The 16866-nt window shown below is 36.4% G+C and overlaps 1 protein-coding gene and 1 long non-coding RNA gene across 9 annotated transcripts in view; one reads left to right on the plus strand and one right to left on the minus strand.

Annotated features, from left to right (window-relative positions):
* CNTRL (centriolin) overlaps positions 1–16866 on the plus strand; it is an 83567-nt gene that overhangs the window by 24550 nt on the left and 42151 nt on the right. For 3 of the 8 annotated variants that reach the window (XM_019453989.2, XM_053908242.1, XM_053908241.1), the window contains 7 exons: positions 3310–3366; positions 5279–5398; positions 5938–6166; positions 7590–7699; positions 9706–9900; positions 13904–14057; positions 15127–15347. In XM_019453989.2, the coding sequence (XP_019309534.2) occupies positions 3310–3366; positions 5279–5398; positions 5938–6166; positions 7590–7699; positions 9706–9900; positions 13904–14057; positions 15127–15347 (1086 nt within the window). Of the gene's footprint in view, positions 1–3309; positions 3367–5278; positions 5399–5937; positions 6167–7589; positions 7700–9705; positions 9901–12074; positions 12310–13903; positions 14058–15126; positions 15348–16866 lie in introns of those variants that run through there. The other 5 variants (XM_053908243.1, XM_019453992.2, XM_019453996.2 and 2 more) reach the window with 5 other exon arrangements.
* On the minus strand, positions 2517–11973 carry LOC109269883 (uncharacterized). Its single transcript, XR_008424326.1, has 2 exons — positions 11885–11973; positions 2517–6844 (listed from the first exon to the last, which is right to left on the minus strand). It is a non-coding gene; the product is annotated as an uncharacterized LOC109269883 (long non-coding RNA).

Raw genomic sequence — 16866 nt, forward strand, 5'->3', positions numbered from 1 at the left:
GTCCCTCTTCCATAAAACAGTCCTCTGACTCTCAAAGGTAATTTTCATCGCATGCTAGATCTCCTCTTCTCCAGCTTGGACACCCCTGTTGCTTTGGCCATTCTTCACGGAACATGGACTCAAGGCCTCTGAAGTCTCTGGGTCTGGCACCTTCTGATCATAAGTTCATGACCTAAGCTGAAATCAAGAGTTGGCCACTTAACCGACTGAGCCACCCAGGCACCCCAGACTACATGACCTTTAAAGGCTTTTTCAACCCAGATAATTTGATTCTATAAAAATAGCTATTGCTTTTTTTTTCTTTTGACCATTCTTTTTTCTGCTCTGTGTATAACTTAGAGTATTTGATTTCTCATATAACTAGCAGAATCCTTGATACATTTATCTTTTTCTTGCACCACCCCCCTTTTCAAGATTGGCATGCTGGCTTGAATGACTTGATTTGTTGACAAGAATTCTGCTTACGCACTTAAAGTTTTTAGCAAGAAAAGTGTTTCCTCCTCTGTGTAGAGATGGAAATTATTTCTTCAAATCTGAATACTTGACTACCTCCTTCTTGAGCTCTTCTTTGCCTGAGAAAAAAGATGATACAGGGGCACCTGGCTGACTCATTCAGAAGAGCATGTGATTCTTGATTTTGGGGTTATGAGTTTGAGCCCCATGCTGGGTGTAGAGATTACTTTAGAAAAATCTTAAGAAAAAAAGAAAAGATGATATATACCAGGAGGACATCATGAGAGACATATGTGATATTAATAATCTGATAATTACCAGTAATTTTATACTATACACCTATCTGTTGCTCTCTATTTCATAATAGAGTAGATCGATGCCTAACCTAATCATTGGAAATTTTTGTGACGATCAGTTTTATTTTAGCAGTGCACTCTTTGGGCCACCACTTAGCATTTGTATTTAAAATGCAAATATAGGGGGGCGCCTGGGTGGTTCAGTTGGTTGAGTGTCCGATTTCAGCCCAGGTCACGATCTCTCAGTTGATGAGTTCGAGCCCCGCGTCGGGCTGTGTGCTGACAGCTCAGAGCCTGGAGCCTGCTTCCGATTCTGTGTCTCCCTCTCTGTCTGCCTCTCCCCCGCTCATGCTCTGTCTTTCTCTGTCTCAAAAATAAAGATAAATGTTAAAAAAATTAAAAAAAAATACAAATATAGGGGCACCTGGGTCTCTCAGTCAGTTGTGTCTGACTCTTGATTTCATCATCTCACAGTTTGTGAGTTCAAGCCCCGTTTTGGGCTCTACGCTGACAGCAAGGAGCCTGCATGGGATTCTCCCTCCCTCTTTCTCTGCCACTCTCCCATTAATTAGCATGCGCACATGCACTCTCTCTCTTTCTCAAAATAAATAAATAAACTTAAAAACAAAAAACAAATATAGGGGCGCCTGCCTGGCTCAGTCAATAGAGCACATGACTCTTGATCTTGAGTTCATGAGTTCAAGCCCCACGTTGGGCATGTAGCCTACTTAAAAATAAAAAATAAACCTTAAAAATAAAATACATATATAAAAAACAATACTTACTATGGTATGACTTTGACTTGGTATTTATGAACATTTAATAAATTTTCCTGAGTTACTGATCTTTTTTATGTTTTGCTGTGAATAAATGTTTTGTTATTTGTCAACAGTTTTTGCTGGGCTTTTGTCCACTATTTTTGGCTAGAAGACATTGCTCTTATGATGTTATTTTTACCATTAACCATTTAAAAACATATTTACATACAAAGTTATTATATATTTATCATAACAAATTTTGACAACACAAATGTATACAGTAGACAGTGAAGGTTTCACTCTTTCTCTTCCCTATTCCCTGGATGTTAATATATATTCTTTTTGTTTTCTATGCTTATAGAATATTATGTAATGTATATGTAATTGAATATATGTACCTCTAAATGTTGTGTGATAAAAAAGAAACTTCCTGTATTTTTGATTATGCATCTTATTCTTTACAAAACAACGTATATCATAGCTCTCCAAGTTAAAAAACATACCCACATGTGCATACACACGTACACACAAATCTATTTTTTTCAAAGTCTGTATTGTGTTCCATTATATGGGTACTCCATAATTTAACCTACTCTTATTGATGAATATTTAGATTGCTTCCACTTTTTTATTAGAAACAATAATACAGAGAAAAATCCATGTGTGTATATTCCTATGCGTTCATAATAGTAATTCCTTAGTATAAATCACTACAAGTTGGGGCATTTGACTGGCTCAGTTGGTAGAGCATGTGACTCTGAGTCTTGGGGTTATGAGTTCAAGAAAAAATTTAGGGGCACCTAGGTGGCTCAGTTGGTTGAACATCTGGCTCTTGATTTTGGTTCAGATCATGATCCCAGGGTTGTGGGATCAAGCACAGCATTGGGCTCCACACAGAGCGTGAAGTGTGCCTGAGATTCTCTCTCTTTCTCCCTTTGCCCATCTCCCCCACTCATTCTCTCTCTTTCTTTAATTTTAAAAAAATTAAATCACAAGTGGAATTACTGTGTAATTTGCATCTTAAATTTTAGTAAACATTAAAAGCTTATAACAGCTTTATACTTCTACAGCAGTGAGTGAAAGAGCCCAATTCCCCACTTGATATTATTATTTTGAACGTGTAAATAGGATAGGAAAAAAGTAGAATCTCATTGCTTTAATTTCACTTTTGTTTAGTTGTTGGAGAGTTGAGTATTGCATATGTATTTGCCTGTTCTTCTTTCATTATTCCAAAAGACTATACTATGTTACAAAAAGAATTCTGGATCTTATTCTAAGAGCCTACTTTTGAAAAGCACTTTCCATTATCTTCTGCAGACTATTTGGTGATAATATTTTCTTTAGTTGTATCATGCTTTCCAGTTTCATAAAGTAATTCTTCAGGTAGCAGGTCAATTAGCCTATAAAAGAAATGTAGTGACAATGAAGTAAAACTTCTGGTGCCATTTAAACTATAATAGTCCCCTTCTCCTGCCACCAACAAATATTAACTTTAATTAACTTTAATGTTAATATTACTCTTTGTCTTTTTGCAAGTCCTGCCAGCCTCACAGAGTCGTGAGGACCAAGTAAGGTAATACAGGTGAAAATAATTTGAGTTGAATTAATAGGTAATGGAAAGTGGTACATCTGTAACCTAGTCAGAATGATGGTAAAATGTGTCCATATAAGAATGGTGCAAGTTCTAATAACATTATGTTCCTAAGGTAAGTTTTCAGTCAAGAGCAGCTTCTATTTAACTACAGCTTAACTCCCTAAAGTTCTCCAGGTGATGGTCTCTGTCTGCTTTTTTCTCCTTTTAGCCCTTGTCTTGGTTTCTTGCAGAGCATTTTCTGCCGATTCTTTATTCTTCCTTAAAGGTAGTTCCTTCAGGGATGAATTGCACACTGTGTTTTTCATGGTTTGCATGATACCTTGTATTAATATGCTTATGTACATTTTAAGTGTTGAATCTGGCTTGCCTTCTCAAGAAATGTGCTTGTGTGTGTGTGTGTGTGTGTAATTTTTTTAATTGATGTTTACATAGGACTGTGAATTTGTGAAGGAAAGAATTTGTATCCTTTTTCTTATTGGTAAATATGTTAACTGCAGTCAACTCTTGGTTATCCACAGCTAGTACCGTAACTAGCCTTACTTTCCGGGTCCTTAGACTCCTCATTTGCTCTCATTTATGCATTTCTTCAGCAGACATTTATTGAATGCTTACTAAATGCTACGCCTAGCTCTATAAGAGACACAAGGTAATTTTAAGATGCACAGAGTATGTATCATTTGCCTGCAGAGACAAGTCCCTACATTGTCCATGGATCCCGTCACATTTGCCTTTGTTTGGGCCTTACTGCCAATGATCTTTCTTTGGGAAGAGAAGCCCAAGATTAGTTGATGCCGTTGGTTGTGAGTTGCCTTCTTGAGATTCAGGGACTTAAGAGCGAGCATTCAGTGAGAACATCAATGTGGGTAATGAGCTGAACACCCTGCAGCAGCAGACAGAGTGTTGAATTTGAAATCCAGGAGACTTGGAATTGAACTCTGCCTCTTCCACTACAAGTTGTGCAATTGGGCAAGTTATCTGGCCTCCTGGTGCAGCCTTTATCATCTCATAGGGTAGTTGTGAAGATTCAGTGAGACAGCACACGTAAAAAAGGCTTAGCACAGTGTCTCCCATACAGTGAGTACTTGATCAAGATTACCTGTTATCCCAGTTAGCCTTACTTCCATTTTGATGGATAATCAGGAGATGACTGTAAGCTAAATCCTGCACGACTTTGATTTCCTGGGCCTTGTAAAATGTTCCTGTCTGTTTATGTCTTACTCTCTTCAGCTTGCATTTTTATATTAATGAAGTTTTTCTGCATGTTTTTGTCTGGTACTACTATCAGACCCTGTCAAAAAATAAAAAAGACAAAAATCACTTAGCGGACCTTTGAAATGAACTCACCGGATTGGTTTAGTAGAAAGGGGGCTCGTAGTGGTAGTTAATAAAATATTTAGCATCTGCCACTAATCTCATGTGTAACTTTTGACAAGTCAGCTCACCAATCTAGGACTCAATTTCTTTACTTATATTTCAGAGAATTAAATTGGATGATCTCTTTTCTTCTAGCTCTAACAATTTCTAAGAATAAGTAAACCGTAATTATAGTAGAATTATTTTATTAAAAATGTAATATTACATATTGGGATCTGATTGACATTATTTACATCCTTTATCCTCTATTACAAAGAATAATGTTCAGAACACTGAGATACTACAGCAACAACAGTACAACAATTAAAACCAGTCTCTTAATTTCCTCCTTCTCACTCCTTCTTCTGATTCCTTTGTAATTAATCCCAAATATCATTTCCATCCATAATTTGAAGCTGCTATTAAAATTGTAGAGTAAGTTAAATAAATTAGTGTTAATTATTGGACAATCTGGAAGCAGGTACTTAATAGATTACATAAAAATAATTGCTACAGAATTATTTTCACGTTTGGATAAAGCAAATTTAGATGAGTTTTTAAATCTTTATTCATTAAATCTTTATACCCTGAAATAGCATATAAACTTCAAAGGTCTTTTATGTGATCTCTTATGAAGTGGTAATTTTATATTGCATTCTTTATAATCCTTTAGAATGAAAACAAAATGCCGTGAGTGTTCTGCTATTTGCTGCGAGGTTTAAAACAATCTAATTATTAGCTATGATTAGAACTTGCCATACCATCATACTTGTATACTAACTTACTGACACTGTATGTTGTTTCATATCAAATTGGACCAATAGCTAAAACAGAAGACCATGGAACTAATGCGAGCGTGTCAAAAACAGTATGAGATGGAACAGGAATTGGCCTTTTATAAAATTGATGCCAAATTTGAGCCACTAAATTATTATCCATCAGAGGTGAGTTAAACTTCTTAGTAATCCACAGTTAAAGCCAGCAGGGAGTGGAGTGGGGGGAGGCAGATGGTGGAAAGAAATTTTCAAGGGACATTCCACTTTCAGAGTAAACATATTTTGCTTGAAACAGTGAATTTTTGGTTCACTAAGTTAAAGCAGCCTCCAAAAAAGGTAAAAAGCCCCAAGGGAATCTGTGATTCCAACGAATATCATAATATTATTTCATAAAAAAGTCAATTATTATCACTTATTAGGTGGGGTTTTACTTACATATCAGCTAAGAAACCAAAATAAAACACTGAAATTTCTGATTTGAGAGATTAAGCAATGCTAATAATCACATACCTGTAGGCAGTTCTTTAATCAACCAAGCTAAACCCACTCTTTGAGGATGGGAAGAGGAACACCTTGAGACCATTTTTTGTTTTAGTTCTTTTTTGGTATGTTAAGGGTAAGATAAAAAAAAAAAAAGTATATATTTTTTACCTGGCTGCTTAGAAGTTACTTATTAAACCATAAATCTTTACTTATTTTGCTTTTAGTATGTCGAAATTGATAAAACCCCAGATGAAAGTCCCTACATTGGCAAATCCAGATATAAGAGAAATATGTTCACTACAGAGAGTTACATTATTCCAAATGCCCAGACCATAAAGATCGTAAGGATGGAGCCAGATGAAGGGGAACAACTCAAAAATGAGCACGTGAACTTGAGAGCCCATATGCCACTGGACATACAACTGGAAGACAAAGAAAAAAAAATAAGTGCAGGTTAACAAAAGTTATTTTAAATTCTTTAAAAATGTAAAAAGATTGGATATATAGGCGAATTTTGTTTTACAATTCTTTTGAGTAATCATGCTGAAGGTTACTGTAGTGTTGTTTACATGAAAAGCCTAAAACAAAAGTAGTAATTCATGGAGCAAATTATTTTTTAATAATTCCTGTTATGTTGAAGAATGGGGTTCTTGACAGTAATTTGGTGGCAGTATGTCCAGGGGATCCAAGAATGCTTAAATCTTGACCTGCCAGCAGGTCCTTCTCACCATTGGAGCTGCACACTCAAAGGCTAATTGGTCATAATTGTAGCAAGTACACTTAACTGATTACTATACATGTAGCCAAAACCTAAAGCAGTACTTTGGATAAGCTGGATCAGTGCACCCTCCTCAGGCTTGGGCCTAAGACCAGCTTCTGACTCTTCCTAACCTGTCCCAAAACATCCGATTGAAAGGATCTTACCACTTCCTGGCAAGTCACAAAGAGGAAGAAGTCAATCCAAAAGGGTACTTAGAGACCCTGCTAATGGCAAACTCCACTTACTCGATGGGCTTCATGGATACGGAAGCAGAAAGCAGAACTGAGTTTATGCATCCCCTTAGTAATTATGGTCCATGGTGGGGCTCTTTAACAATCCAGTGGAGTAGCTCATCTTTCCTTGGTTGGTAGCTAAATGGAAAACAGGGAAGGCCAGTAGAGAGGCTGACTTGGAGAGGGGAGAAGAGAGACCTGAGATATCCATCTCATACACTCTGTACAAAGTTCTGGAAGAGGAAAGCAGAAATAAATCAGATATTTGTGTAGACTAGCTTCAAGGGGCTCATGGTTTTATAGGAGGCAGTTTTATAGGAAGGGAAGGAGACAGAGAAATTAGAAGTTTGAGGTAGAGAGTAATTGATTGGAGATCACCCCCACCCCAAGCTGGAAGAGTGTTCAGTGGTGAATTTCTTGATTTTGAGCCCTATCATAAAATAATTACCTCAAATACAGGGTTTTTGTTACAGCTTGAACTTAATTATAACTTAGTGACAAAGAAGTGTGTATCTATCAATAAAAACCTTATTTGCTCAAAAGAGTTTACTATTGGACATAGCAAGTAAAGCCCCTTTAATGTTAAGAATTTTACAATATAATACAATATAATTGATATAATTATCAATTAATTAATCAATCAATTAAATATCAATTATAATATAATTGATATAATTATCAATTATAGTTCTATAGCCTATGATGAAACTAGAGATTAACTGAGAGGAAAACCGTCATAAGAAATTACTTTTTTTTAATTTCTGTGATCTAGAATGACAATTTAATTGGGAGGAGGTGGTTATTGTGAAGAAAAAAAATCTCATGGAAATTTGAGAATTCAAGATTTTTCTTGTGTCTGTCTGCATGGTTTTTAAATTTGCAGCGCAAACTCGACTATCAGAACTACATGATGAAATAGACAAGGCAGAACAACAAATTTTAAGAGCTACTGAGGAATTTAAACAACTGGAAGAAGCGATACAGCTTAAAAAAGTATGTAAAAGCAAAGTAGCAATGCAAGAGGAAATGCAAAATATTAAAGGTTTTCTCCCTTCATAACCACGTAAAACATTTTAAATCAGTGCTGCCTAATTAATTATGGTGTAACAGTTTTCAGAGTCAGCTTTGGTTCTAGCATTTTCCAATTACATTTTCCTTCCACCCATGATCACATCCTATTAGTGTTTTATAAAGTACGTAGAAGTAAATGACGTCTAATTTATGTAAAAATACGTGTTCAGTAGGAAAGTGTCTCCTTTACCCAGGGAAGTTGCTGTTTCCTGTTGTATCTGTTATAATCTGATTAAGCACTACCCACCTTTAAGATCCTGGGACCTAGGTTAAGAGTCAGAAGACATCTCTACTATACATGAACATTATCAAACACAAGCAGCAAAAATGTCAATGATATAAAATATGGTGAACAAAAAGAAGTAATTAATACACTCTCGGAAAGTTTGTCATGCAGAAGTAAGCAGCTCAAACCCATGATGTGATTGCACAGGGAGAAACTTAAAAAGGAAGTATTTTGACAGTTTTTCAGTGTGTAAAAGGTTTCAGTTATTTGCAACTTGTAAAAAGCAGTATTTCAAAATTATGATGGTAACTGCATTCATACCACAGTAGGTAAGGCAAGAATGTGAAGTTCAAATTGTAGATTATTTTAAAAGATACACTATTGTGATTTTAAAATTATATACTAACTAGAAATTGATTCAAGTTTATTGGAAGCTTACTATATGCTAGTCCCTGTCTGGGCTGGGCCCAGAGTGATGAATAAAACAGGTATGTTTCCCTCCCACATGCATAGGAAATAGGTAATAAACAGTAGAAAAAAAAAAAAAAGAAAAAATAATATAGTTAAACAAAAATGTGTTATAGTAAAAAAATAGAAAATTAGGAGAGGCAGTAAAAAAGATAAAATTTAGATTGTGAGGACCACAGAGGCCTCTCTGAGGAGGTGACATTTAGGCTGAAACCCAAAGGACGACAAGGAGCCAGCGAGGCAGAGTTAGGGGGTCAGGTATTCCAGGCAGAAGTGAGAGTGTGCACAAAGACCTTGACACTAGAGATTGCTCCGTGGAGTGAGGGAGAGTGTTCCGGAAGATGAGGGTAAAGAGTAAACAACCGGTTTCACAGGCTGTGGTAAGGGGTTTGGATTTTATTCGGAATGTAATGGGAAGCTTTTGAAGGACTTCAGGAAGTTAGAATGGCTAATCCTATTTGTGTTATTGTGAGGTCACTCTGGTTACTGCATGAGAGCAAAATGGGGTGAGGGAAATGGAAAGAATGGGGATGTGTCCCATGTCTCAGGGGGCTGTTGTTGAGTACAGGCAAGAGATGACAATGGTTTGGACCAGGAGGGTGACGGTGGATGCGGAGAGAATGCACACTGATTGTCAGCAAAATGTAGCAGTGAACTGATCAGACTTCAAAATGGGTTGGAAGTGGGACCTGAGGTGAAGGGAGCCATCAAGAAGGAGCTTACTAATTAAAAAAGAATGTTTTATAATAAATGTTGGCCAGAGCTTATATAAATAGATTGATAGATGTAAATAATGTATATAATGTTGAAATACATGGATGCTTATAAAATGTGCTTGAAAAAAATTATTTTAAATGAGTACATATAAGCCTACATTTTTCATTACACTATAATTTAGATGACATGCTAGTAACAAGGGTAAGGGCGAAGTCAGCTACCATTAATGTTATGGTTATTATTATTAATAATTTACGAGTTGCTTATACTGAATGACAACTTCGTTTTTACCTATTATGAGTTTTCATAAACTTTTATAAAGTGAGATTTTCCTCATGTAATAAGCATAAAAGTATAAGATGAATGGAATGCCTAGATGACTTTTACATTAACTTTTTTTTAAAAAACTGGTAGAGCACAGAATACCTTTTAGAATTTTAGAAATCATCGTCTTTAAATTTGTAAATCACTGTTGCTATCCTCTGTTAATTCTGTTTTGGGGTGTGTGGGGGATTAGATTTCAGAAGCAGAGAAAGATCTTCTTTTCAAGCAGTTGGGTAGTAGGATACAACTTCTCAATAAGTTACGCCAAGAAGTTGTGGATCTCGAAACACAGATGGAAAAGCAAAGGCAAGAAATTGCTGAAAAGCAGAATGAGATCAAGGACCTGCAAATAGCCCTAGATAGCCTGGATTCCAGAGACCCAAAACATGTAAGCAAATGGAGAGATTTTGGCTTGTTTTATGGGGACTAGAATATCATTCCATCTAGAAATTATGTCTCTTCATTTTAGCCCCAGAGTTCTTTCTGAAAGTGTTTGAGTTTGATGCACAGATTTGAGTGATATATATGTTTATGGATGTGTGTGTCTGTCATATATATCTGGTTGTGTATTTTATACCTGTGTGTGTGTGTGTGTGTGTATCACTGTGTTGAAAACAAAACCTAAGGCTTGAAGGAGATAGCTTTTAATAGAATGATAGATGCATGGTACTTATTTTTTTAAGTGACTGAGTTTCGTTGTATTTCAAATCAAGAGAAACCTGCTGCAAGGTGCTGTCCAAACCTTTACCCTTTGTCTTTTCTTGCCTTATTTTCTTAAGAACAAGGTGGTGAGATGGGAGAGCTGAAAAGGGTCCAGAATCCTTTTTCTACCTCTTTAATCCTTTATGCAAATATTCTAAAGCTATTTGTTTCATATTGTTTTGTTTCTTCCTTAAAAAAGGAAACATTTTTCTAGAGTGTGTCCTCCTATGTGGCCGTAGGTGGGCAGGTGGCTGCAGGATGGAGTTAAGTTGTCTCTGTCTTGAGAAGTCTTAGTAATAGCTTACATTTTACCCAGTATTGGTAAAAAAGGAAGTAAAAAAAAATTCCTGCATATTTTACTGGTATGCTTTGAATAATAATGTTATATTTTAAAGGAAGTTTAAAATCTCTGGATTAAGAGATATCATAGAATTTGACATGGTAAGAACAATACACTATAATTACTTTCAATATTTGTTAAGTTATTTATCCTTTTAAACATTTTAATAAAATATCATAGATAATTTTGAGAAGAGGTAACCTTATCATTCACAGACATAAGGTGTCTTCTAACAAAAGCTTAAGACTAGTAAAATTGAAAGTAAAAGAGGACTTAATTATTTTAAAGAATTTTCCCTATGCGAAAAAATTGTAGATTTTCCAGTAATATGTCATATGGTCAATAATATATATATTTTAAGTTTATGTATTTTTGAGAGAGAGTAGGGGAGGGGGAGAGAGGATCCAAAGCAGTCTCTGCACTGGCAGCAGAGACATGGGGCTTGAACCCCATGTGGGGTCATGACCTGAGCCAAAATCATGAGTCAGATGCCCAACCAACTGAGCCACCCAGGCTCCTTTTTGGTATTGTTAAAGCTACTTAGTTTTTAAGGTTACAGCTTTAGCCAAAGCACCAGAGGATGTCTCTTTTTAATTTGTTCACCCTGAGGGAGCGTCTTTTTTCTGCTTTGCACAAAGTCACCTTCTTGGCTAGGTTTAGGCTCCTCACATTCTACAAAATATAAACATTTTAGCAAGAGGGAAGGAATCAGGAGTGGGATCCCAGCATACTTTTCTATAGGTGTGGATAGACTTTTATCCACTTAAGTTTTATTATGTAAGCAGATAGAGTATTTTTCTACGTAGCAAATAGAATTTAAAAGTAAAAGTTTTTGAGAGATTAGAAAACAGTATGTCAGTCTGCGATTGGTGGAAAACAAATATATTAAGTGCCAATGATGTTTTCCATTATGCTGGGGTTTTTTGCATATACTGGTGAGGAACTTTCTCACAGCGTCCATATGGCTGAGGACATTTTTAAAAATTTTGCATAAGATGAAAGTGTGATTTTAAAAGATGAAATGATTTCCTAAATTCACCTTTTTAGGAAGAGGCTGAGCCCATGCTATGCTACTACAATGACCCTTTCCCCACAAAGGAACTAAAGGTGTACAGGGATTAATTATTTTTAAAATTAGCTAAGAGCCAAACCTAGGCAAGTTTTCAACAAACGAAAGCATTTAACTAGGTTTCTAAAGGAAAAAGTACTATTTAAAAATCAAATCCCATTTTAGCTATAAAAACAAAACAAAACACACACTTCATAGGTAGAGGCACAAACACCACAGCAGCAACCATAATAAAGGAAGATTTGTGTTGTTCTTCCCTACCTGGCAATGCCCTGTGGAAGCAAAAGGTAACTGACTGTTCTCTGTAGGGAATTAGCCTGTAGTAATCTGTTGCAAAGGCTGTGCGTGATTGGTCCTCGGAAGCTTCCTGTGTTGTGATTTAAAGCACGGAGGGTGGGGCCTGCCCGCAGAGGCTGCTCGTGATTGGATGGGTTGGGCTGCCGCTCACTCTCCGCCAAGAATGTGGTTTGAAGCCCTGGGAAGTTACTGAGACTCCAAGCCGATGACAAAAATGTGGCTGTCAGAGAGGGAAGTGCACGTGAATTTGAAAACAGCCTTAGAAAGTGTTCCGCCCACAGTTTCCCTGTTCTCAACGGCTCAGTTCTAACAGGACAAATGTTAAGTTAAGGTATGATCCTTTTCTCTCTCTCTCTGCAAAAGACTTGAAAGGAGGAGGAGTCAGAGATGTAAGTTCCTGTTTTTATAACTCTTGTGAGCGCCACAGTTGTGAAAATCGCAGAATCTACTTTTGCTCCCATGTGTTTAATGCAAATCATTGGCATATTGAGCTTTTTTGGGTTTTTTGCCCTGTCTGTAAAGAGATTTCAGTGGAATTTTTAATGGTGAATTTTAAAGGTTTATTAAGAGAGACATGAATGCAGGAGTTTTTTGTTTTTGTTTTAATTCTTTCTTGAGCCATACAAATTCTAAATGTACTTAGAATTTAAGCTGTTATCTGCACTTACCTTTCCAGAAAGATTTCAGATTGGTGTTAGGAGGGCAGAGAAAGAAAAGTTTTGAAAATTCCACCAAGTTTCTATTAAACAAAAACCATCTGACCAGGCTCTCATTCACTTGTTCCTTAAAAATGAAGAGACTTTTCTTTCTTGGCTTTGGTGGCAGCAGACATCTAAAATTGAGAAATGTTCTTTTATAATCAAATGGGTATTAGCCATGAGAGCCTTGGAGTTGGCTCTTCGGCCTGTGATACACTTCTTTCTCCTGCTAATGTTCTCTTGGTTTATTGTTCTGTTCCTCTGATCCCATGGGGGCAAACCGGAGCCCTGAGGATGTCAGTGAGAGGGCAAAGGTTCTCTGGAGAATTATTTTGTCTCCACATGAACAGTTGCCTCTAAGGAAGACCTGGGCAAGTCATTGGTAGATCTGAGATTCCGTTTTCACATGTAAAAAGAAGAGTTAAGCCAGACATTGATTCTCAGTTGTTTTTTTCTTCCCTGAGCCCACCTGGAAGTACAATCCAGTTTTCAGTTGACAGTAGCTCCCTAATGCGGTGGCTCTCGGGGTGTGAGTGGCTGTGTGAATATGGGAAAACTCAGTTTTCCACCAGGGGCATATGTCTTGGTAGAGGAGTGTGCCTCCGTGTGGCCCTCCATCTTGACAGTGACTGGGCTGAATGGTGTATAGGTCTTAGCTACCAGTTTATCAAACCTAAAAATCATGTGTTTCTTTGTCTAAGGAATCAAAAATACACTTGAATTCTAAGTAAGTATTTCTTCCATGTCTCTGTTTCTCCCTAAGAAACCTTTTTTTAAAAAGCGTGTTTAATGTGCTTTTCTGATTAAAAAGGTATTGTCTATTACAAAATGTTTAGTACTAAAAATATTCATTAAAAAAATCTGTAATCCTTCCACCCAGATATAATTCTTGTTAACATTTTAGAATACACTCATTTTCTATGGCTATATACTGAGTATAAAAATCAGTTAACATTTTGGAAACCAATTTTAATTGGTTTTTAATGCCCTGCAGAGAATATTGAGCTTGGCTACATTACCTCGTGGCTGTACCCTTGGAAAAATAATTTAATCTCCTTGATTTTCAATTTGCATATCTGTACAATGGAGGTGATTTTCAGATCAAGTTATCATGAGGTTTAAATGAAAACCACTGTGTGAAAACAACACAAGGCCTGACACAAATAGACTCAAAACGTTACATTTTATTTTCCATTCTGCCTTTAGAAATGGTAAGCATTATTATTTTTTTTAAGAGTATAAGGAACTCAGGACTTTGTTAATTTTTTTTTTTTTTTCAATTCAGTGCCATATGAAGGCTCAGAAAAGAGGTAAAGAACAACAACTTGACATCATGAACAAGCAGTACAAACAACTTGAAAGCCGTTTGGATGAGATACTTTCTAGAATTGCCAAAGAGACTGAAGAGATTAAGGACCTTGAACAACAGCTTACTGAAGGTGAGAATTTAAGTAAGATTTAAGGTAAATCAGTTCTAGTATTAATAAAAGACAAGTGACACGCAGGCAGGCATTAATCCTGATATGCCTCAGTTGTTCGTACTAGTGTTTGATAGGGAAATATTTGCAGAGTACCCAAAATACTTGTTTCATCAAAGTAAAAAGTAAAAAACAAAAAAATTCAATTTTAGTTTTGTTGTATTGATTCCTAGTGAGTCAGGTCATTGCATTCAGTAGGCTAGAAGCCAGTGTATAATCATGGTAAGCTGGGGCATGTCACTCTCTTTCAAAGCATATAATCCTTTCAGGAACAAAGAGCCCATTGACACCAGGGCATTCAGTTTCTAGTTATAAGGAGAGTATGGGAAGAATTTAGGACCTACATTTGCAATGCAGATTGAGATTGTGACTTTGCCATAATGGTGGGAAAGGAAGATAATATAGGTTGTAGTAGTGTAAAACGATCCCAATCCCCGTTTTGCCATTATCAGCTGTGTGGCCTGGGACAAGTTATTTCTGTCTCAGTCATTAGTTGTTGGCAAGATTAAACGAGGTAGTGTTCGTAAAGTGCCTGGCACATGGTAAGCACCCAGTATATGATTTGGGTTGGTGGTTTGTTTTTTTTTTTTTATAAGTCTTCAAGTTACATGTTTATGCTGCCGGTCTTGGATTAGTCTTCTATGTTGAGTGGTTTTGTTTTGTGTATCTAGCGGCAAGAACTCACAGTGTTGCTGCACATTTTTCATTATTTTATTTGGAAATTTATTTAGAAAAGTTTACTTTCATTATTTTATTTTAAACTTTTTATAGCCTGAATTGAGCATTTTTTAAGCAATGCCCACTGAATATACTGTTTTTATTGTGTAGCTACTTAGTAGTCCTGTACTGTGGACCAGAGAGGGGAAAAACTATCATTATATCTTGAAAAAGAAAAAATGAGATAGTACACCATTTACAGTTTCATTCTTAGCCAGTAACAAATAACTAAGGAGACTAAATGCTGTAGTTCTGTATCTTGAAAGCATTTTCTTGTATACATTATCACCTTCCCTTTTTCCATTTTGCTTAGGACAAATAGCAGCAAATGAAGCCCTGAAGAAGGATTTAGAGAGTGTCATCAGTGGGTTACAAGAATACCTGCAGACTATCAAAGGCCAGGCAACCCAGGCCCAGAATGAGTGCAAAAAGCTACAGGATGAGAAAGAGACATTGCTCCAGAGACTGAGTGAGGTCGAGCAGGAAAGGGACCAACTGGAAATAGTTGCCATAGATGCAGAAAATATGAGGAAGGTATGATTTGTTTCTTCTTACCTGTTTCCTGAGCCTCAGAAGTAGGTGACGTCCAAATTAAGATAGCTAAGGAAGTTAGCAGCTGTGCAATCTGAAGTGACAAAAAGTCACAGTGGCTATTTAGTGGGTTCCCCCCGCCCAGGTTTGACACACTTGGAATCATTATTTTTCCTTTACTAAGAAAAGGAAGGTTATTTTAGCTGAATTTCTATCCCTGAAATGTGTTATCCCATAACTCTAAACAATGCGAAATTGTAGCTGTTACATTAGCTGTATTAAGTGGTTGTTATTTGTACAGCAAAATTAAGCACAACATAATTTTCTTGTTCATAATTTTAACTATTTACCAAACAAGAGGCCGTGTTGTAAACTCTACCCTTCTATACCTGGCTTGTTGCCATTCATTTGGAGATTTCACTTGATCTGTTTTAGTTGTTTGACAAACTTTATCTTGCATGAGAACCCATATTCCCAAATTTCATCCCTCGTAGGGTTTGTGCTGGAAGTTTGAGGTCATATATGCAGCATTATGAAATTTCTCAGGCAGATAAAAATGTTAAAAATTGTTTTTAACACCATGCACTCACAACTCAGCTTAAGAAATGAAACTACGGATATATTCAAAACCCTGTGTGTACCTCCTTACAGAGGTAACAGAATCTTGAATATACTTATTTCCCTGCATCTCTCTTTTATTATATATAAAGTCATCCATAAGCAATATGTAGCATTGTTTTGCACAATTTTAAGATTTATATAAAAGATATCATAGTGTACATATTCTTTGGTCACTTTTGTCTTCCTTCCTGTTTATGTTTTGGGAAATTATACACGTTGATACATATAGCTCTGCTTTGCTTATTTTCGTGAGGGTATATAGCATTCCGTTGTAGGTAGCTACCACAAAGTTATTGCCTATCCGTTCTCTTCTTGGAGGACATTTAGGTGGTTTCTGGTCTTTTGCTATTACAATGTTGAGCGTAACATCCTTGCACACAATCTTGAGCATGGGGACTATGTTCACATTGGAACTGTGAGTCGGAGGGTATGTGCCTGCTCAACTTCATTACATGTCAAATTACCATCCATAGTGATTCGATCAGTTTCCACTCCAACCGGCAATGCGAGGGCCACCACTATACCACATCCTTGCTAACACCTTAGTGTTGTCCAACTTTTATTTTTTAAGCTTTTATTTTGAAATAATTTTAAATTCACAAGAGAGTTGCAAGAATAATCCACATAACTCACTGTACCCGCATTCAGAGTCCTCAGTGAATATTTTGCTACATCTGCTTTCTCTTCTTCTCATATATAATTTTTACATACTCTTATATGAATTTTTTTCTAACCATTTGAGAATTAGTTGTAGACCTCATCCTCCTTAGCTTCTAAATATTTCATCGTGTATTTCCTAGGAACAGGGACATTTTCTAACATAGAATATCTAAGAGAATAATTATCACATTCAGGAAATTTAACATTTTGTCAGTTTTATTGTTTGCCAGCCTGCTGAATT

Source organism: Panthera pardus, unplaced genomic scaffold, assembly GCF_024362965.1.
Source record: "Panthera pardus isolate Hobbes unplaced genomic scaffold, ASM2436296v1 HiC_scaffold_20, whole genome shotgun sequence".
NCBI lineage: Eukaryota > Metazoa > Chordata > Mammalia > Carnivora > Felidae > Panthera > Panthera pardus.